Consider the following 21,693-nt stretch of genomic DNA (forward strand, 5'->3'; position numbering starts at 1 on the left):
GCTTGGGGCGGAGGGTTGTGAAGCAGCTCCAGAAAAGGCAGTGGCAGTGTTTTCCTGTCTGGCCACATTGGCTTGGCTCACCCACTGCTGTCTCCTCTATTTCACCTTTCAGACTTTGTTCCAGTCACCTACATGCTGCCCGCCGACTACAACCTGTTCGTGGAGGAGTTCAGGAAAAGCCCCTCCAGCACCTGGATCATGAAACCTTGTGGCAAAGCCCAGGGGAAGGGCATCTTTCTGATCAACAAGCTCTCACAGATCAAAAAGTGGTCCCGTGACAGCAAAACGTCTTCGTGAGTGCAGGGCCCGCCCATCCTGTGGGCTTCTCAGTTAGGAGTTCCAGGCCACCTGTCAGTCTTGGCCGGGAGCTAGGGGCCCTCGCTTGTTATTGTTTTTGTTTTTGTTTTTAAGATTTTATTTATTTATTCATGAGAGACATAGAGAGAGGCAGAGACACAGGCAGAGGGAGAAGCAGGCTCCATGCAGGGAGCCCAACGTGGGACTCAATCCCAGGTCTCCAGGATCACGCCCTGGGCCAAGGGCAGGCGCTAAACCACTGAGCCACCCAGGCTGCCCCAGATTTTATTTATTTATTCATGAGAGACACACACAGAGAGAGAAAGAGAGGCAGAGACACAGGCAGAGGGAGAAGCAGGCTCCATGAAGGGAGCCCGGTATGAGACTAGATACGGGGACTCCATCCTGGGACTGCAGGATCACACCCTGGGCCAAAGGCAAGTGCTAAACCGCTGAGCCACCTAGGGATCCCCATCTTCTCCTCTCTTGCTTTTGTAGGCGTATGGCATTTGCCACATTGCGCCAGGGCAAGGTTCTGTGGTTGCAGTCCTGTGACTGATTGTAGGATCCCACCTGAGGCCAGTTGCAAAAGGAAGTGGTATATCAACCAGCATATGGTCCCAGGAGCAGGGACCCTTGCGAGCGGCTCTTTGTTTCTGAAAGTTACTGTGAGATCCACTCAGTCCTGGTATTTCTGAGGCAGTGAAGCACCTGCTTAAGATCTGGGCCCAGGGGGGGATCCCTGGGTGGCTCAGTGGTTTTGCACCTGCCTTCAGCCCAGGACATGATCCTGGAGACCCGGGATCGAGTCCCACATCAGGCTTCCTGCCTGGAGCCTGCTTCTCCTTCTGCCTGTGTCTCTGCCTCTCTCTTTGTGTGTCTTTCATGAATAGATAAAAAAAAAAAAAAAAAAAAGATCTGGGCCCAGGGTATGTGTGTTCAAATCCCTGTCTATACTTGCTGAGTACATTTTGTTTCTGTAGACTCTTACATGCTTCATCTGGGTAAATGAGGGGCGCCAGTAGCACCTCATCGGGGCAAGATGGGGAGGGAACAGGTGAATCTGTGTGAAACGCACGGAGTGTGTGCGATCCATAGCAGGGATTGCTCTCGGCAGTCTCAGGTCAGGTCTCTGCCCAGGGTTTGAGGACTCCTTGGAACTGAGGTTAGATACCAGGCCAGGGGGTTTTGTCTGGGGCTCACCCTGTCTCTGAGGGCCCTGAACTGCTCAGAGATGTTGGAGTGTGATTCTCTCCCGGAGGGCTGGTGGCTCAGTCGGGGTTCCCAGGAGGGGCAGAGTCACCTTCTTGTGCAGAGCATTTAAGTCTGAGTGCACACTGCCGACCCCCTGGTGGGTTCCCAGGCACTGCTGGCACTGTCCTCTGGGGCAGGGGCACAGAGTGGATGCCACCTAAGCTCCATTTTATCCCCCACACATCAGCCTCTCAATGAGAGGCAGAGAGCTGATTACCAACCTTGGGTCTTTGCCATCTAATTTTGACTTTCTCTGATGCGTTTAGGTTTGTGACTCAGTCTACTAAGGAAGCCTACGTGATCTCTCTCTACATTAACAACCCGTTGCTAATCGGTGGGAGGAAGTTTGACCTGCGCTTGTATGTTCTGGTGTCAACCTACCGCCCGCTGCGCTGTTACATGTAAGAACCACTGGAGTCTTGTCTCGTGCTTTGACACACCCAGAATAGACAGCTCTTCAGAGATGGAAAGTAGATTAGCGTTTGCCCAGCCCTGGCTCGGGGAGTGACTGCTAACCGTCACAGGGTTTCTCTGTGGTGACGAACCCAGGAGATGGAGTGCGGCGGTGGTCGCGCACCTCTGAGTAAGCCAAGAGCCCCTGAGCTGTACACTTTATGTGGAGGTTCTGCGGCATGTGGATTATGTGTCAGTATGCCTGTTCTAAAAAAAAGAAACATAAGTGAAAAAGCAGCTCTTTTAAAGGCTTAAAAACCAAAAATGGGTTTTAAGGGAACAAAGTGTTACATATATACATATATGTTTTTTAAGATTCCGTTTATTAGAGAGTGTACAAGCAGGGTGAGGGGTGGAGGGAGAGGGAAGCAGAACCCCACTGAGCAGGGAGCCTGACATGGGGCTGGATCCCAGGACCCTGAGACCATGACCTGAGCCGAAGGCAGACGCTTAACTGACTGAGCCTCCCAGGTGCCCCCCCGACAGAGTGTGTTATATTTTATTTGTGCTTCTCCTCAGAGTGTTGAAGTAATCTAACTTCCCACATAGGTATAAACTTGGATTTTGCCGTTTCTGCACAGTGAAGTACACCCCAAGCACCAGTGAGCTGGACAACATGTTTGTTCACCTTACCAACGTCGCCATTCAGAAACATGGGGTGAGCGCATCCTTTCACTTGGGCTGAAGGAAATGGAGCGATTTTGTGGGTTTCTATTTGCGGCGGGGAGGGGCGCGAAAGGAGCAGAATTCGAGATGCCCTGGCACTCAGGAGGAGTGGGGAGGCCTAAGTATCCAGTGTGGCTGTCCCAGCGCATCAGCTGAGCCAGCCTCGGGTGGGGTGGCTCGTGCAGAAAGAAAGCCCCAGGTTCAAGCCCTGCCTTTCTAGTTCCGTGACCTTGAGCGAGTTTTAATATGACTCTCCGAGCCTCGATTTCTCATTTGTAAAAGGTGATAATGTCACCCCCTCATGGAAGTGGTGGAAGAACCCATGAGAGGGCGCATCCTTGGCCATTCATGCCTCAAAGACTCATAACTGAGCACCTGTCTTGTCTGGGTTGGTCCCGTGCTGAGGAATGTGTCATCTCAAACTGAGGTGCATGCTCTGAAGCTAAGGAGTGCAGATCTAGAAGAGCATGGGATGAAGGAGTCCCTAGTCCAGGTGGCTGGAGAAGCCTTCTGTGCAGAAGTTGTGCTTGAGCTGAGATGTCAGATGTGAGCAGGGATTACCCAGGTACGGAAGGAGCGTTCTAGCAGAGAGTGCAGCGTGTGCCAGGGTTCCATGGCAGGAAAGAGCACTACAGGAACTGTGAGAAGGGCAGGGTGGCCGGAGCTGCCAGAGTGAAGGTGGTGGGGTGAGAAGTAGCTGGGGAGGCCACCGAGGGCCAAGACACAGGACATCGAAGGTTCTGTGTGGGCTTTGGGGCTTTACTGTCGTCCTTACAAGAATGTTCAGAAAGTCTCATTTCTTTATGAGAGATTCTTCCGTTTGGATCTTGCTTGATTGGAAGCTTTGGGTATTTTTTTTAATGTAATTTGAGTGGAAAGAGGGTCAGTGTTGATAGAAAACAAGCTTTTTCTGAGCAGCCTACTGAGGGGTTTGGTCAGACCAGCCTGAGCTCCAACCTCCGTCCATCACTTACCCTTTGTGTGACTCGGGCTGGTCACTCTGACCTCCCTGAGCCACCTCGTCTGCAAACAGGAACCCTGGTATTACCTGGCTGGTCATGAAATGACAAGGGCTTCCACTTACTGAGGGCCTTGACAGTCCTCTGTGTGAGGCCGACCCTGGTTCACCACCCAGCAGGTTTCGCTCAGCAAACTGGCGAGCCTCGCTGTTACATGTTCAAGGTTAGAGGATCAAGGATGGCTTGGCCAGAACCTTATTCATAATAATCAGGAGAATGAGCCCTCATGGGATGCAGCACAAAACTTATGTCAGTCGGAGAAAGCTGAGCCATGACATCAGGCACTTCGTCGCCAAGTAGCACAATTAGTGAGGTCTGGCGATGGGCTGGGAAATGGCCATGCTGACCTGAGACCACTTGGTGTCCTTAGGACAGTGCGGAGCATGTCGGCCTGCCAGGCCGCTGGGGGCTGGGAGCCACACTGCAATCGGGAGGGCTCTACTCGATGGGCCTTCTCAGGACACCAGTCAGCTGAGTCACTATTTCATCTATAAGAAACAGAAACCGTTTTTGTTTTTTTGGGTTTTTTTTTAATCCATAGAAGGAGAAAGCAGAAGGCAGGACTTTTGGCGTGGCATCTCTGCAATGCACCAGAAGCCTCTGTGCTTTCTCTCTGGGTTCTATTTGTAAATGCTTCGCTTGTTAACATGAGAAAGTGCTTACTCTGAGAAACCTACATTTCAGTCTCAAATAGAAGCCTGGCATGGCTCTCGTTTAGAAATGCATGAGGGACAGATGTTATACTGGGCCCTGAAATGTTAAAGCAGTCTGTCGTCGGGTGCATCTACCGAGAGTCCCTGGGCCCAGGGCACAGCCTGGCGCCTGGGACAGAGATGGTGAAGGGGCATCCCCGCCCTCAGGCAGCTCAGGGACCAGTAGCGAAGGACTGATGATGAGGGAGGCCTCCAGGGGCTGCAGTGGGAGTGCAGGCATGTGGGAGGGGGGCCCACTGGGAGGCAGATTGATAAAGGGATGGAAAGAGGAGGAGTGCATCCTACACGGGCAGTGTTTGCAAATTGCCTTGGTAAAGTGTTCTGAAATAAATCTGATTAAATAATGTTCCTACAGTCCAAAAAGTAGGTGATACTTCCTGCTCTTTATACCAATGCATGTGGAAGGCAGCGTTTTGCCATGGATACTTTATACATTTATAACTTTTTTTAAGTGAACTTTTCTTGAGAGTGAAGAGACTCTGTAACAGGGAAAAGAAAGGTATCAGTGGGCAGCAGCCTGGTCTCCCTGTAACTTCTCAGAGTCCCTGTTTTTAGGGATACAAAGGCTGAGTTATTGAGAGTCTGTCTGAGGTGAGCATGCTTGGGTCCCTCATCTTATAAGGTATTTTAGTGAAACTGATGTGTAAATTTGTCTCTAACCTCAAAAGGTATCTTTTTCAAACTGTGGTTAATTAAACTGTGGTTAATTCTATTAATATGAAAAAAAAAAAGTTTGGTTTGAGTCAGCAATATTTGTCCTTTCTTAGACTGGTTTGATTTTCATTCTCACTTCTCAGCTTTATACTTAAGAAAACGAAACCTGGCCTCATAACGTCCTGATGTACTTGAGGATTTTCTAGCTTCTTGGCTTCAAAAGAGAGCATTGGGTAGAGAGTCAATGTTCAGGGTCAGAGGTATAGAAAGAGCTATGGATGAGGGTGAGAAAGCCGGGCTTGGGTGCCAGCTCCTCGCAGCCCAGGTGGAAGCTCAGGCACATCCTGTAACCCATCTGAGCCTGAGGCTCTTACCGCAGACGAGGCGTAGTGAGGAGTTACATGTGTGGTGTTCTTGGACCACAATGCCTGGTGCCAGCATGTGGCCCCTCTGGAAGCAGACTCGGAGGCAGAGATGAGTGTGCAGGGGGTCTGCTGGGGACCGTGGGGATGGGCGGGGGGTCTAGATAGGGCAGAGGGAGAGTCAAACTGGGATGCAGTGGTGGCGGGGTACCTGGAGCTGGGTGGTCTGTAGAACCACCTGGGATGGAGCCACCAGGGACCGAGATACCCCAGTATTAGCCTGTTGCAGGTGGCCGGCTGCCAGGGTAGGGATAACGTTGGACTGGGCTGCTCCTGTTAGCCAAGGGTAGCCCCCAGAGAGGGTCTCTGCCAGAAGAGTGTCTTGGGCTTAAAGTGGGGGGACTTGGGGCCACTGCAGGGCATGAATTACTAATTGTGAGTGTACTATAGAGGTGAGTATTTTCGAACGTGCCTTATGGGGGATCCAGATCCCCACAGGGCAGGGGCACCCCGCACATGTTCTAGGGTGAGAGAGCAAGTGCTAGATTCCTCAGGGTGCATTGCCTGGGGGCCTGTGCCCTCTGCCGTCACCAGGAAGACTACAACCACATCCATGGAGGCAAGTGGACCGTGAGCAACCTGCGGCTCTACCTGGAGAGCACCAGAGGCAAGGAGGTGACCAGCAAGCTGTTTGACGAGATCCACTGGATCATCGTGCAGTCGCTGAAGGCTGTGGCGGTGAGTGCCGGGGTGAGGGGTGGGGCTGGGGCCTGGGAGCAGAGAGCCACTGAGTGACCAGTGGGGGACGCTTGTTCTTTTGCCAAAAATGCTTGTCTTCATGGGCTCACCTTCCTCATATCCACATGTTTGCCAGAGGCCGAGGCAGTTGTGGTGAGGCGGAGGGGCCAACTTCTGGCTATGTGCTGCCCAGGGCACGCCAGGTGCCCAGACAGGTCCTGCTGACGTCACCAGCAGCTCTTCTGTGCCACTGGATCGAGGGGGCATACTTTGCAGTAAGCTGATGGTCAGAGATGGCCTCGCGGTGGCCTCCCCATGTTTAGGCCTCCCTGTCTGTGATGTCACGGACACACAGGCTGCAGAAAGCCACCTCTCTGCTTGTTGCCTCAAGTCTGCTGTTTGTTGGCTGGTTTGTGGTTTTTGTTTGTTTCGTTTTACTGTTCCAAAGCAGGTGTGCATCTATTTTTGAGGGAAAGGAAAGGAAAGGAATAAACACCGACCACCAGCATGTGGGCTGCTATGTTCAGAGCTTCCCACGTAGGCTCCCAGATGCGCATCACCCCGTGACTCATGAGCAGCATGGAGGCTCAGCCCTGGAGTGAGGAAGTACAGGGACCAGCACAGGGGCCCGGGCCTGCCAGGGGGCTCCCAGCAGACTGGCCCACTGGCCATGGGACCTGAGGGCACTCGGCCTGGCACTCGGAGTAGGCTGCACGTCCCGTGGAGAGTGTATGCCCAGCCTCTCTGCGCCTTGGAGGCTGTCTCTGAAATCGGGAGACGGTGGGCGGGGGGGGCAGTTGGAGAATTAGCAGCTTCCTGTCCTGCAGAGGCTGCTGGAATGGTGGTATGGGCAGTGGCCCGGGCTTGGGCCCCAGGCTTTCTGGGGAGGTGCTGTTCTATTGACTCCCCTGGGAAAAAAAGTCCCTCCCCCCACCCCTACCCCCAGCCTGGTTTCCCTCCAGTGCGTGAGATTGGACTGGCCCATCTCCCCACAGGAGTTTGGAGTTTGGGTTCTAATTTTTTTTTTTTTTTAGGATTTATTTATGTATTCATGAGAGACACAGGATAGAGAAAGGGGCAGAGACACAGGCAGAGGGAGAAGCAGGCTCCATGCAGGGAGCCTGATGTGGGACTTGATCCTGGGTCTCCAGGATCTCCTGGGCTGAAGGCAGTGCTAAACCACTAAGCCACCCAGGCTGCCCTGGAGTTTTGGTTCTAAATCCATGTTTGAAGTAGCGTGCACACACCCACTAGTGTATAAGAAGGCCTCACTCTCGTGTGTGTGCTTCGCTCGCTGTGGGGTGCACATGGGTCCCCAGGGCACGTGGGACAGGGCTGCTTGCTGGGGCCTTCTCATAGGTTTTGAATGAGGCAGCCTGGGCAGGGCCTGGGAATCTGAATTGTAAGTGAAACCCTGGCTAGCAGGGTTTTTTTAATGCCCCTAGAGAATAGTTTATGAAGTGGAATTGAAAATTAAAAAGAAAATCCAGAAACATTAATAAGTGGATCAACTCTTGTCACAGAACAGAGGTTCATGACCTAGCAGCCCGCATCCCCAAGAAGGGCCCAGCAGCCTGGCGGACAGTGTCTGTGACACAGCTGTACAGGCCTTAACTCTGTGCCGGGTGTGGAGTGGGACTTTTGTCCACTCTGAAGACAGCCCCATGCGGACAGAGACGCTGTTGCTGTGATCAGGTCTCTGATGAGGAAGGCCCGGAGACACTGGGGATTGATTGCCTCATGGGGTCCCCTCGGAGGCTAAGGGACGTTTCTGTGTCTGAGCCCAGGCAGGGAGGCCCAGCACGGCCAGGCAGGCCTCCATGGTGGGCGGTGGTGTCAGCTGGGCCCTCCCCGAGGCCGGCTGTACAAGCCCCTGGCGGGTTACTCTCTTGCAGCCGGTGATGAACAACGACAAACACTGCTTCGAGTGCTATGGGTACGATATCATCATCGACGACAAGCTGAAGCCCTGGCTGATCGAGGTAACTGCACTGCAGCAGCCCGTGGGGTCGGGTGACAGGGCCGGGGCAGAGGGGGTGTACGGGGACAGTTGGTCAGGAGCGACAGGCTTGCTGGGGGTGACCAGTGAGCACGCCCCCAATGTCTCCCCTCTGAGCCCAGCCCACACAGCCACTTCCCTCTTCTGGATGCATCTGTGCCCTGGAGGCCCTGCCCTGTCCTCATGGGAACATGGCTCCCGTTCAGGAAAGGAGCGTCCAGACCCCGAAGCCTGTGGGCAGCGGTAGCATGCTATCCAGGGATAAGCAGTATTCTCTTCTGACCAAGGCATAGTGTGGGAGTGGATTTATCTGCCTGTTTCAAGGCTTAGATGGGATGTAGCGGGGGCGGTCCTAGTGTGCACAGCCTTCCTCTGGTGACAGGCCTGGGTGACGCTTACACCAGGCGGCACTGGCCTACTTGCCTGAGGCCCGGATATTGAGCCTGACTTGTTGGGTTGCCCTGCTTTGCTTTGCAGCCAGAGAGAGGAGCTTGGGCCTCAGGGGACGTGGGGTTGGACACGTTCTGTTGGCCCGTTGGTCTGTCTCCCTGTGTGTGCCTCTGAGCATCAGCGGAGGCACACGGCTCAAGCTCTTTAGCTCAGTCCTGTTTTGAGCCAGGAAAGCTGAGTCCCAAAGGGAAATTGTAGTGAGAGGGAAATTCAGTGGAAGCCCTTACAGGAAGCTGCTGGGAGAGCCAAGTTATCAGAGAGCAAACTGTTCCAGAACAGTGTTTTCCAGGTTACTTATTATACTGCCAAAAGGGTGTGCACACATGCGTGTGTGTGTGTGTGTGTGTGTGTGAGTGCACACAGAGATATACATAGATGTATACAGAGATCTACAGATGCATGTATAAAATATTTATGTTGTTTTTCCATTTTAGAAGTCCTGTGTACTGTCCTTGGAGCTACAGAATGTTTTTTTCCATTTTAAACAGAGTAACTCAGGGGCGCCTGGGTGGATCAGTCAGTTAAGTGTTTGCCTTTGGCTCAGGCCATGATCCCGGGGTCCTGGGATCGAGCCCTGCATCAGGCTCCCTGCTAAGTGGAGTGTCTGCTTCTCCCTCTCTCTCTCTCTCTCTCTTAATTATTAAAATCTTTAAAGAAAAAAAAAAGTAACTTGAATGGAAGGCAAGTTTTCCTTGATGAGCTAGGATCTTAATTGCAAATATTACTTTTAGCATAATAACAGATTGTAGTTTTAGTGTATTTAAAATAATTACGGCATCATGAAACACTGATATCATTCCAAGGGCCCCCAGGGATCACATGGCCTCTTTCACTGCATACGTTAGATACCTCGCTAGCAGCACGGGGTTTGGGAGAAACCTGAACACCTTGCCCACTTGCTGCCTCCAGTCTCACATGGCCCAAGGAAATGGCTAACCAAGGTCACAACTGTGTCTAAAGTAGGAGTAAACATGGGGCGCCTGGGTGGCTCAGTCAGTTAAACGTCTGTCTTTGGCTCGGGTCATGATCCTGGGGTCCTGGGATCAAGCCCCGCATCGGGCTCCTTGGTCAGCAGGGAACCCATTTCTCCCTCTCCCTCTACCACTCCCCATGCTTGGCCTCTCTCGCTTGCTCTCTCTCTGTCTCAAATAATCTTTAAAAAACTAAAGTAGGAGTAAACAGGCGATGACTGAGGGCCATTGGGACTTCACAGATGGTGAATAGTTGCATTTTAACCTGCCCATCTTTGACATTGCTTAGCTTCATGGGACTAACTTTCTGTCTACCAGATGGGTTCCTCATTTGTCAGAATATTGCTTTGTTGGTGAAGTATTACTCTCATCACCAGAAAGGGCCCACTGGGGATGCCCTGCTGGCTCAGTCTGTAAAACATCCAACTCTTGGGATCTCTGGGTGGCGCAGTGGTTTGGCGCCTGCCTTTGGCCCAGGGCGCGATCCTGGAGACCCAGAATTGAATCCCACATCGGGCTCCCGGTGCATGGAGCCTGCTTCTCCCTCTGCCTGTGTCTCTGCCTCTCTCTCTCTCTCTCTCTCTGTGACTATCATAAATAAATAAAAATAAAAAAAAATTAAAACATCCAACTCTTGATCTTCAGGTCATGAGTTTGAGCCCCATGTTGGGTATAGAGATGACTTAAAGGGGGGGGGCATTACTTTTTACTTCAACTCAATGCTATTTGGTTCACTGGTCCTAGCAAAGCTCTGCAGGGCAGCTTTCCTTTCCTCCTTTCCTTTCCCCTTTCCCCTTTCCCCTTTCCTTCCCTTTCCTTCCCTTTCTTCTTTCCTCCTTCCTTCTTTTTTTAAAAGATTTTATGTATGTGGATGCCTGGGTTGCTCAGTGGTTAAGCATCTGCCTTTGGCTCAGGGTGTGAATCCTGGAGTCCTGGGATCAAGTCCCACATTGGGCTCCCTGCATGGAGCCTGCTTCTCCCTCTGCCTGTGTCTCTGCCTGTCTCTCTCTCTGTGTGTCTCATGAATAAATAAGTAAAAACTTACAAAAAAAAAAAGATTTTATGTATGTATTCATGAGAGACACACAGAGAGAGGCAGAGACACAGGCAGAGGGAGAAGCAGGCTCCCTGCAGTCCCTCCCGGGACTCTGGGATCATGCCCTGAGCAGAAGGCAGATGCTCAACCTCTGAGCCACCTCAGCATCCCAAGCGGGGCAGCTCACAGTACTTGGTTCAGAGCTCATCACACAGGTAGGTAGACACTACGGTTATGTTTATGATCTGTGTTCACTTAACATTTTTATTTATGTGATGAGTGATTTGTAGGTCATAATCCCAACTGTTTTCAGTATTATTTATATTTCATCCAATAGCTAATGGAAGCAGATCCTAAAACGCTTCCTATACAAAGCACCTGAGGATATTAGATATGAACAGTATGAAATGACAGCTGGACCTAAAACATGTGGTAGCTGGCATTTCCCTCTGCAGCATGTGTGTTCGTGCCATGGGAATCTGTGATCCAAGTGAAGAACGTGGTTCCTTTTCCTCTCGTAGGTGAACGCGTCCCCATCTCTTACCTCCAGCACTGCCAACGACCGAATCCTTAAGTATAACCTGATCAACGACACCCTCAATATTGCCGTTCCTAATGGCGAGATTCCGGACTGTAAATGGAACAAGTCACCCCCGAAGGAAGTTCTCGGCAATTACGAAATTCTGTAAGTCTGTGTGCAGACTGGGCAGCCATCCTTGTGTGTTTCAGACTGAGGGGCGCCAGGGCCCAGCTAGGGGTTTCTGCCTGTGTGTGGACTTGTCTTGTTTGGGCTGAGTGTTTCACTTATTAATGACATTATGGGAGAGATCCTGTTGTAGTGGAAAAACGGGTATTAAACTAGGTCTTTGGATCTTGTGCTTAACCAATATTGATGAAGCGTTTGCCACCTGCTGGGCACCATGTGAGCCGCTGGGGCAGGTGCAGCAGGTAGAAGCAGGAGAGCTCTGGGCCTTACCTTCTCCCTGGCCGCCGTGGAGCAGAGAGGCCCAGCTCACACCCTGGCCCCGCTGCTTGGAGCTGTGGGACGTTGACAAAGTCTCTGTAACTCTTAGAGCCTGCTTGTCTATCTTGAGTGGGGGCTAATGTGAGCTATCTTGTAGAGTCAGGGAGACGGGAAATGCTAAAGATAAGACCTGACAGCCGAGGGCTGACCATGGCGCCAGAAACCGTGCTGAGTGCCTCCTGCGTGTTATCATGCTCCATTTCCCCAGCGACCTCCTGAGGTCAGTATTGTCATTGAGACTCATCTTACACATGTGGGAACAAAGGTTTAGAGGTAAAGTGGCCTGCTGGCCGTGACAAAAAGTGGAAGCAGCGTGAGAGCCTGTCAAGGGGGCAGTGGTTGAGCAAAGTACTGTTCATTCATACCCTGGAATAGCGGGTGGCCATTGAAAACATGGCCCAGGAGCTCTGCATGGGGCCTGGGAGGCTGAGGAGGAAAGCACGTTGCAGAAAAGCCCACGTAAAGCAAGCAGAGGCCTCTGCCCTCCCTCAGTGTGGACAGACATCTACATGTGGGATTGCTTACATGAGTGCGGAGGGATGCACATTAGCTTGTCCGCGTGGAAGCGACTCCTGTGGGCCGCGAGGTATGGAGGGGGAGCTGGCTAAGTGAGGCAAATAGTGCCCCGAACTGGGAGGGGCACGTGTGAGGATCACGTTAGTACTTCTATAAGAGTAGAAATGCTCGTTTAACGTTTCAAGGAAACAAAGGAAGAGATTTGTAGTGAACACTGCACATGGATCCCAGGCCCACACAGGTAGGCTGCTGGCGTGGGGGCTCAGCCTCCAGAGCCCACGCTGGCCGCCTCGCCACCTCTGCCCCTGCATGGCATTGACGTCTGTGTGCAGCACGGGGGAAGGTGGAAGGCTAAGTCAGAGGGAAGTGGGGCCTCCGGGGGCAGCGGTGGTGAGCTTCAGGTGAGCTCGGCATGGTTAGTTGTTGTCTCCAGCTACGGTCAGCTGCCTGGGCTGAGTGCGGGGTCAGCAGACGGTTGGAAGTGATCAGCGCTGGGGACCTGTCAGGTAAGGAGGAGGGTGAGAGGGTGAGGTGCTGGGAGACCCAGTGGTTGTGGGTTGTTGGGGCCGGGGCACCAGGGAAGTCAGCTGGGAAAGAAGAGGCAGGGGTCAGAAGGAGTGTCTACCATCCGGGTTTTGCAGGGGTTGTGGTTACTGGACATGACAAGGTTGGTGGAGGGGTGTGTTGGAATGGACCTGAACGGGGGCAGAGGACGGGACATTGGGGGGCACAGGGTCAGGGAATTGGGGTCTCCTGTTTGGTCACCGCAGTTGCCTACAGCTGTGAGCCAGGAGCCTGAATCGTAAGGAATTGGGGTTACAGGTAACTGCACGAATGGGAAGGGTGGTGGAAGAAGGTTTTGAAGAGGGGGGCTCCCTCCAGGCCCAGGGGCATGATGGGTGGGAAAGAAAGCACCTGCATTTGAGGGGCTGCAGGGAAGCAGCGTCTTCGCGGAGAGCCAGGTTTTAGCGCAGGAAGGTGCAGGGGATGTTCTAGGATGAGGTGGAGGAAGGACTCGGGCTTGCTGGTGACACACGAGTTCTGAGTGCGCTGAGGAAGAGTTTGGGGTGGTCAGACTGGGGCGTGTCCAGAGCCTCTGGGCGGCAGCGTGGGAGGTGCGGGGTGACGTGAAGGAGATGGTGGCTGAGCCCTGACAGCCTCTGCGACAGGGACGGGGTGTGTGGAGGAATCTTGCCTCCTGCCAGGAGTCTGAGGTCCTTGGTGGATCTCCCTCCGACCAGCCAGGGTGGTGGGCAGGCGGGGCTGTCGGGAGCCCGTCGGGGCCTCAAGGGAGGCCACAGACACCCTATTTCCAGTATAAGACGCAGAGGTCAGAGCCTCACTGCTGTTGACGAGACAAAAAGGTCCCCCCCACCCACTCAGCTGCCCTGTCCTCACTCCTGTGAGTAAAGAAGGCTCCAGTCAGAGCTGATAGTTCCAGGCACTTCCACTCAGGACTCCTCCCAGGGCTTCAGATGACCTCATCGTCGGGAATCCTGCTTTTGGCTCACAGCCACGGCCTCTTGCAGCGGTGGCTGTGCTGCGTGGGGAGGGAGGGCCCTGACTCCACCATGTTGGGTGCTCGGCCTTCCATGGAGAGCTCACAGCAGTCTCCAGAGGGTGCCAGCAGCAAGAGGAGGAGGCCAGGCTGCCACTTAATGGCCCAAGGTCACACCACTGGTGCTGGCCCCCAGAAACAGGCACTCCTGTTGCCCTGATGGCTGTCCTGGCCATCAAGCCATGAATCCCGGCCCTCTGCGCCTGCAGCCTCCAGGGCCCTGGTCTAAAGGTGCTGGGTAAAAATAAATAAATAAAAATAAATAAATAAATAAATAAATAAATAATAAAATGAATGTATGTATGTATGTGCTGGGTATGGTCGTACAGCCTTTGAGACACTCGTCCAGGGGCGCCTAGGTGGCTCAGGCAGTTAAGTGTCCAATTCTCGGTTTCGGCTCGGGTTGTGATCTCAGGGCCATGATCGTGAGATGGAGCCTCATCAGGTTCCGTACTTAGCACAGAGTCTGCTTGAGATTCTCTCTCTCCCTTTGCCCCTCCTCCCTCACACTCTCTCTGCATAAAAAGTAAATAAATCTTAAAAAACAAAACAAAATGCTACTATATGAGCCCTGCCAATGAGTGCAATCTGCTTGTCAGAAAGCCAGGAGGAAAGCCTGCTAGAATGGGAAGGGGCCTAGACGGCCATCCTGCCTGATTCTCCTCCACATTAGCTCAGTGGGGGGCCACTCTGCCCCTGGGAACAGCCCGTCCCAGATGCCAGCCGCTTGCCAAACCCACAATGAGACTGGTAACCCTTTGTGATCCTTCCCCCCACCTACCCCCCATCATTCAGGAGATCCTTACTGCACACTCACCCAGGAGTGCGGTGCCGGGGGCAACTGTAAACCAGACAAATGGGGTCACTGCAGTCCTCAGGTCAGCTATGGAGACGCAGAACCAGCAGCACAGTGCTAACGGGGGAGTTGCTAACATGTGAATGGGGAGCCCAGGGGCTCTAGCAGTCCTTGGTGTGGGGAGGGGCCCCTACAGGCAGACCCTCCAGTGTCATCTCTCCTTGGGGAGGTGGGGGGAGGAGGGCCCTCTGTTGTTGCCCTGATCCCCACCTGGCAGAGGGAAACCCCGTAGTGCCTGCCGTGTGCATAATGGTCAACAAGCTGGCCTCCTGCCTCCTTGCCCTTCCCTTTTGGCCCCCCGTTTGCCACCAGAAGTACAGTGCAGAAAATCTGGCGTCACCTTCTAAAGCTTCTATCCCACACCACACTCACCCTGCAGATTATAATTCTGGGAATAAATGTCTAACGGAAATAGACCCTTTTCTAGAAGTCAGCAAAACTCAGCCAGTGCAACATAACTGAGCATCTTAGTACCTTTTGCATTTGACATGAATGTGCTCTTCAATGATCCTCATTCAAGGTGTGGCCACCAAATGACACCTCGGAATGACGTTTCATAGTGAACAGAAAGGCTTTTCACACTCCTGATCCACAGGGTAAAAAGTTCCAAATTAGGAATCTGAAGTTTTGGGTTTTACTTGACCCCACGTCTGCCCCATCTAGGAATCTGAAGTTTTGGGTTTTACCTGACCCCACGTCTGCCCCATCTGGGCCCTGTGACCTCAGGACACCGAGTAAACCTCTCCAAGTCTCAGATAGGAAGTATGGATCAGTCAGGAGGTTGATGTGAAGTCACCGTGGGGACAGGGGACTCCATTCGCCAAAGCCTGCACCTGCCAGGGCCTACAGGTGGGCAGTGATACTTCTGCACCCTCATCGGCCCCATAAGAGGGGGCTCACCGTGGCGAGAGAGGCCGGGGACTACCCAGGTGCCATAATCAGGCAGGGGCACCCCAGCCTCCTGCTCCATTCTTTCTGAGGCAAGAGCCCAGGCTGTTTCCTACGCAGGTCGTGCCTTAACACTCCACAGGCCGGGGGCATAACTTAGTGGGGAGGGGCAGCGTGGTCCTCAGCTGGTAGGGGCTGGATCTGGCCTTTCTTGTGGATGAACTGCTCTCCCTGTCCTGGCCCTCTCCTCCCGGGTGGGTCATTCACACCCTGTTCCCCATCTGAAATGGGGTCAGTCCTACCCGCCCGCAGATGCTGTGTGTAAAAGTATTTCCAGACGTCCGTTTATTTCCACACCACCCTGGTGTCTCATTCATGTTTCCTTTGGGGTCACTGCCCACTTCCATCTGGTAGCCTTTATAAAATGTCAACCAACTGTGGGAACCGGGGACAGTTCATGAAAATACTTTAACAAGGCTGTACCAGTCAGCTCTGTGGGCTCAGGCAGTGTTTGGTGGGCTGGCAGGCTGGGGGCATGCAGGGTGGGGGCCGGGCCGCTTCCCTGGGCGACGTGGGATTTGCACACTGCAGCTCGGCCTGCCCCTGCCACTCCCAAGTCCTGAAGATGTTCCTCTGTTTCCAGCTACGATGAGGAGCTGGCGCAAGGTGACGGGGCCGACAGAGAGCTGAGAAGTCGTCAGGGCCAGTCGCTGGGGCCCAAAGGGGGCCGATCAAGAGACTCGGGGAGAACTGTCCTCACAACCTGGAAGTGACCACCAGTAAGCGCAAGAGACTGCGACCCAGACCCTGCCAGATACTGCACCTGGGCCTATTTTGGAATTTCCTTTTTCTAGAGCTTTTTTTTTTTTTTTTTTCCTTTCCTAAGCCCTGTAAATAAATAAAGGCACTTCTTTGGAAGGTTAAGGGAGTGTCTTACAAGGGAAAGCTGCTACCTGGGAGCTACAGCCACTGGTCAGCCCTTAGCACAACCTGGCTTGGTGGCAAGCAGCTTGTTAGGAATCATGGAAGACGCCCCCTTCTCCTTTACTACGTGGAGCTATTTCAGGAACTGGGAACAAAACTAAACATTATAATGAAAAGCTGTCCCTGTAGCTCTTGGAAAGCAAAATTGTTTTTCTGTTTAGTGGGCAGCAAAGTTTATTGAGCGATAGTACAAAGCTCCCGAAGAGAGGGGACCCGAGAGGGTGGCCCTCTTGGAACGGAACTTACAGGGGTTTTAGGAACTGCGTGACAGGAACGGGGACAAAGACCCAATCTATATTTCTTATTCTAAATCACAGCGTCACATTTCTGTTTCATCAGGGCCGGAAGAACTGGTTCACAAATGTACGAAACTAGCTCTTTCCGCAGAGAATAACAGCCTCAGCGTGTGACGTAGGTTATTACGAGGTGTTCACCTTTTAAAACACGATTGCGCCGACTTAAAAACGAAACCTGAAGATCTTACAGAGTCACACTGCTGTGGGAAAACGAGGTATCTCACCTGACAGCCGTTGTGGCGCCGTCCCCTTTCCCTGGACAACGACTCTGAGGAAGACCGGCAACTGGAAATGTTTGTCGGGAACTGGTCTTTACAGAGGCCTCTGTGTCGGTGCTGCCAAAAGAGACCAGCCTCTGTTCCATGACGTCGCTTTTGTAGCTGGGTCTGTCAGATGAGCCCAGACAGTTCCCGCCGTGTGGCTCATCTGACGTCAGCATCTGGGTTTGCTGCAGACCAGAGGTAAGCGTCGTTGGCAGCCGGCAGCCGGGCCCAGCTCCTGGGGTGGGGGGGTGTTGACGTGCAGCCGCCCTGGACACTGAGTGACCTACAGGAATATTGGGAAGCCCTGAGTCAGTTGGGGAGAGTGACTGAGCAACCACAACCCCTGAGAGGCGGGCTACTTTTAGTAATAGCTTTTTCCTGATGGTCATACTTGACGCTACTGTTCACTGATGCTTCAGTCACTGTCTTTTTTTTTTTTTTAAGATGTTATTTGTTCATGAGAGACACAGAGAGGCAGAGACACAGGCAGAGGGAGAAGCAGGCTCCATGCGAGGAGCACGATGTAGGACTTGATCCCGGGACTCCGGGATCACACCCTGGGCCGAAGGCAGGTGCTCAACCGCTGAGCACCCAGGTGTCCCTAGATCGCTCCGTCCTAATGACCTGATCTGTGCAGCCCTTGATTTTAGGTCCAGTGTTGATGGCGGGTGTGGCCCTGAGTTTGAGTCAGACCTGGGCTGGAGGCCTGGCTTTGCCATTTATTTGTGTGTCTCAAGGCCTGTCCAGTGGATCTTTGGATTCATTATATCTGCCTCAGAAAGAGCCAGTGCCACGGCACCGGGTCCGGCCTGCCCCGCTGGCACCAGGGCTCGCCTGCGTCGTCTTACCCAGGAGGGCAGAACCCACGTGGTCGATGGCCTCCACCCCTGGCTTCTGCACACAGCTTTTCCACCCACTGCTTCCTACATCCCAGTGTCTCAGTCCTGTTGCTTTAGTTTGGTTCTCAGTGTCTCAGTGTCTCTGGGAGAAGGGTGGAGTCCCCAATTGGGAATTCCTTGTTGACCTCAGTCAGAGCACGAAGGGCAACTCCATTGTCAGGAGTGAGGTGTTCCGTTTGCCGATGAGCGGGTTGCTAGGTGAGAGCCAGCGTCTGCTAAATAGATTTCTGTCAAATATTGACTGTTACATTAGTGATGTCATGTTCTGGGGCAGATGTTTCCTCTGAACGCTTCCAGAACACACATGAGTGGGAAGAGTGCGATGGCCGAAGCAGGCCATGGAAATTCGTGGATTATAAACGCTGTTCGTCACTGGGCCCAGGGCTCCAGAGCAAATTCGTCATTTGCCTGCTTGCCAGGTGGGCTGTTCCCCTGTATTCCTTGGTGGCTGCTCAAGCTGGGAACCAAGGTGTCTCCTAAGTGTCCCCCTTCCCCCACTCCACGGCCCCAAAGCCTGGTGACAGCCTCCTCACTCAGCCTCCTTCTTCCCCTGGGCCTCCCCCCTGGACTCCTGACGAGCCCCCTCCCACCCAGTCAGGCTCCAACCTCAGGCCAGCAGGATTTTTTTTAACTTGGGGCCATTTCTCCCCAACGTGTGGTGGTTCTTCAGCTCACTCCCCAAAGGACAAAAAGCCTATTGTCCTTGGGAAGATTCGGGAGGCCCTCCGTACACACTTTGTCCACCAGCCCTAGATTCACCTGACTTTTCCCTGCCTGGCCATCTCTCTTCCCTCTGAGGACCGTTTCCAGCTCTACTGCTGGCCATGGTGCTTCCTCCAAGCCACCTGGCCACCTGGCCCTTGGTCTCCCCATCCTCAGCCTGTCAGCCTCCCCTGGGCCAGGGAGGCAGCGGAGGGTCTGCTGTGGGGACCCAGGCCAGCTTGTCTTTGGGCCCAGCACCTGGTTGGGCTCAGCACCTGGGACCGCTCAGCGACCAGGCACCCACAGGGTGTCCACTGTGTTATTTAACAGGTGCTGTGCCTAACCAGAGTGCTCTCTGGGCATTTCAGGTTCCATTATGAGGCCACAGGAGCATCATCCAGTTTTGTTTCCTGTTTCTCATTTGGGGAGATGATGTATTATTATGTCTTCTGACTTACCCCAACTGAACTATATTGTATCTCATACGCTTTTAAGTTAAAAATAGCATTTCCATATTTTTGTGCCTGGGAGCTTTCAAAGCGGTCCGTCTCATGCTCACTCCCCTCATGGCTGGTGCTTCTTGAGCAGAAACAGGGCCTGGGGGTCTGAGATGTCCCCTGTAGGGAGCCACAGGCTTCCCCTGCCTGCCACTTCCTTTTGTCCTTTTTTTTATCCTTTTTCAAATTTAGCTCCCTTGATTTTTCTCATATAAAAATGCTGCCCAATAGCTCCTTTTAGAGCCCACATTCTCTTTCTGAGTCCTCAGGTGGATCTTCAGAGACCTGAGCAAAGTCTCCTTCCAGGATTCTGGGGTGAGGAAGCTGTAGCTTGGAAGGGGCTTCAGAGGTGGCTGGGCAGATGGCCCAGGTGACCATGTAGCCCTGGTGGCCGTGTAGCGGGCCTCACTGACCACCCCTGGCAGCAGCTTCTTAGGCAGGGACACCAGGCATCCCCATAGAACTCTGGTGGCAGGGGCCAGTGGGACCTTGCTGGCCTTGGTCCTTGTGGCCATCTATCCTGGGATACTGGAGACTTGACCAAGATGGTAGCCCTGTGGGTGGCAGCAGCAGCTTCCTTGGAGCACCTGACACCCACTGAGTAGCCCCTAGTGCTACTTAGGGCTTCAGACCTGGTCCCTGGGTCTACTTCATCTTTAGGACCTCACCGTCGAGCAACATCAGTGGTGAGACTCCTTGACGGGTGCAATGGTTTGGTTAGTGTGCCTCCAAAATTCGTGTCAACCCGGAAGCTCAGAAGGGGACCTTATTTGGAGACAGGTCTTTGTAGGTGTAAGTAATTAAGGATCTCAAGATGAAACCATCTCGGGTTAGGGTGGACCCTAAATCTAATGACTGGCGTCCTTATCAGAGGAGAGACACACAGACACACAGGCCATGTGAAGATGAAGACAGAGGCAAGGGGTGACGCAGTCACTAGCTACAGAGCGCCAAGCAAGCTGGCAGCCACCAGAAGCTGGAAGAGAGGAAAGAACACTCCCCCAGAATCCTCCCTCAGGAGGAACCTACCCTGAAAGCACTGTGATCTCGGACCCTGGCCTCCAAAACTGGGAGAGAATAAATTTCTGCTGTTTCAGGCCACCAGATGTGTGGTAATTTGTTACAGCAGCCCTAGAAAACCAATACAGGGGGTAAGGGAGGAGAGAGCTCCAGGGAGCTGGCACCCTGTTCTCTCTCAGGTTTGCTGCCTCAGCCCTCAGCCTGCCTAGCCTTACGATGAAGACTCTTAGCACGGGTGTCTTCTGGAGTGTGTTCTTGGAGAAGGGTTATGCCTCACGCCCCCACTGTCCTAGGCTCCCGCCTCCCCACCTGGTGGCCCAGCCCAGCTGTGAGCGCCCCTGTTCTCTGGTTAGCTCTCACCTGAGCGTCCCACCAAGTTAGACACTTCGGAGAAAGAGTGTTCTGGGGGGTGTTTGGTAGTGTGATCACTATGTGTGACTATGATTGCTGATACTATGGGGGGTGGGGGGACTTCCTGCCTAAGTGACAGTAATGGCACCATGCCGCCTGCAGCTGGGACTAGTCCACTGATCACTGGTGCTTTTGTGCTCTGGTGTCTGACTCAGGCCCATTCTCAATGCTTCCCCCTCCCTCACCTTTGTTTTTTTTTTTTTTTTTAAGTTTTTTTTTTTTTTTTTAATTTGTATTTATTTATGATAGGCACACAGTGTGAGAGAGAGGCAGAGACATAGGCAGAGGGAGAAGCAGTCTCCATGCACTGGGAGCCCGACGTGGGATTCGATCCCGGGTCTCCAGGATCGTGCCCTGGGCCAAAGGCCGGCGCTAAACCGCTGCGCCACCCAGGGATCCCCTTCCCTCACCTTTGAATTCCAGACGGGAACGGAGTCTTCGTGATTTTTCTGTCCTGCCTTTGGTCCCCACTGTCACCTCTGCCCCAGCTCATTCCCCCATCCTCCACTGCCTCCAGCCCCTCTCCTCCCGTCCCCTCCCCCTAGAGCTGCTTTTCCCAGGAGCACACGTGAAGCATCAGGTGAAGATACCCAGATGCCTCCTGAGAAGAGGGATCGTGAGGGCTCTCTCCTGCTGGGGTGTCTCCCATTGTCGCCACTGCCGCAGCTCACACCTGGCCTCACTCCTGCTCTGGCTGGAACAGTGAGCTGGCCCGGCACGGAGTTCCAGGAGTGCCCCCGGCCACCCCCGCACGGGGTAGAGGCCCGTGGCTGCCTCATTCACGTTCTGTCCCAGGCCCCAGGCCCTGCTGGCCTGGGCGGTCCCCAGCCAGTCATCCAGGGGTGAGGAAGGCGGCAGCAGGAGCTATTCCAGCTGGAGGGAGCGGAGGCCTTCTGTCCCCTGACGTCATCCCCAAGGGTCAGAAAGTAGCCCTGGCAGCCAGGGGTTGGCTTGTCGTCACAGCCCAGTGTCCTCATGTGGAACGTGAGCAATGGCACAGAATATCAACATTGGACAAGGCCCCTCTGACAATAATCAAGGCAAAGAGAAGAGGCCTGGTCATCACTGAACACGATGACAGCACGAACATTGACCAGACCTTCCCCGCCCTCCCGGGCCCGGCTGCAGGCTCTGCTTCCCCAGCCCCAGCTCCAGCCGGCTCCAGGC

General features: G+C 53.5%; 1 protein-coding gene and 1 long non-coding RNA gene across 12 annotated transcripts in view; one reads left to right on the forward strand and one right to left on the reverse strand.

Annotated features, from left to right (window-relative positions):
- Positions 1 to 21,693, forward strand: part of TTLL1 (tubulin tyrosine ligase like 1) — a 46,502-nt gene that overhangs the window by 16,033 nt on the left and 8,776 nt on the right. For 6 of the 11 annotated variants that reach the window (XM_038550301.1, XM_038550298.1, XM_038550299.1 and 3 more), the window contains 7 exons: positions 113 to 293; positions 1,818 to 1,952; positions 2,554 to 2,662; positions 6,013 to 6,156; positions 8,052 to 8,138; positions 11,134 to 11,297; positions 16,098 to 16,378. In XM_038550301.1, the coding sequence (XP_038406229.1) occupies positions 113 to 293; positions 1,818 to 1,952; positions 2,554 to 2,662; positions 6,013 to 6,156; positions 8,052 to 8,138; positions 11,134 to 11,297; positions 16,098 to 16,227 (950 nt within the window). In that variant the 3' untranslated portion in view covers positions 16,228 to 16,378. Of the gene's footprint in view, positions 1 to 112; positions 294 to 1,817; positions 1,953 to 2,553; positions 2,663 to 6,012; positions 6,157 to 8,051; positions 8,139 to 11,133; positions 11,298 to 15,229; positions 15,416 to 16,097; positions 16,379 to 16,777; positions 18,316 to 19,929; positions 20,197 to 21,693 lie in introns of those variants that run through there. The other 5 variants (XR_005365531.1, XR_005365529.1, XR_005365532.1 and 2 more) reach the window with 5 other exon arrangements.
- LOC119873619 lies at positions 10,891 to 18,393 on the reverse strand. The gene is made up of 5 exons (XR_005365534.1): positions 17,846 to 18,393; positions 16,959 to 17,280; positions 15,041 to 16,217; positions 13,068 to 13,202; positions 10,891 to 12,651 (listed from the first exon to the last, which is right to left on the reverse strand). It is a non-coding gene; the product is annotated as an uncharacterized LOC119873619 (long non-coding RNA).

Source organism: Canis lupus, chromosome 10, assembly GCF_011100685.1.
Source record: "Canis lupus familiaris isolate Mischka breed German Shepherd chromosome 10, alternate assembly UU_Cfam_GSD_1.0, whole genome shotgun sequence".
NCBI lineage: Eukaryota > Metazoa > Chordata > Mammalia > Carnivora > Canidae > Canis > Canis lupus.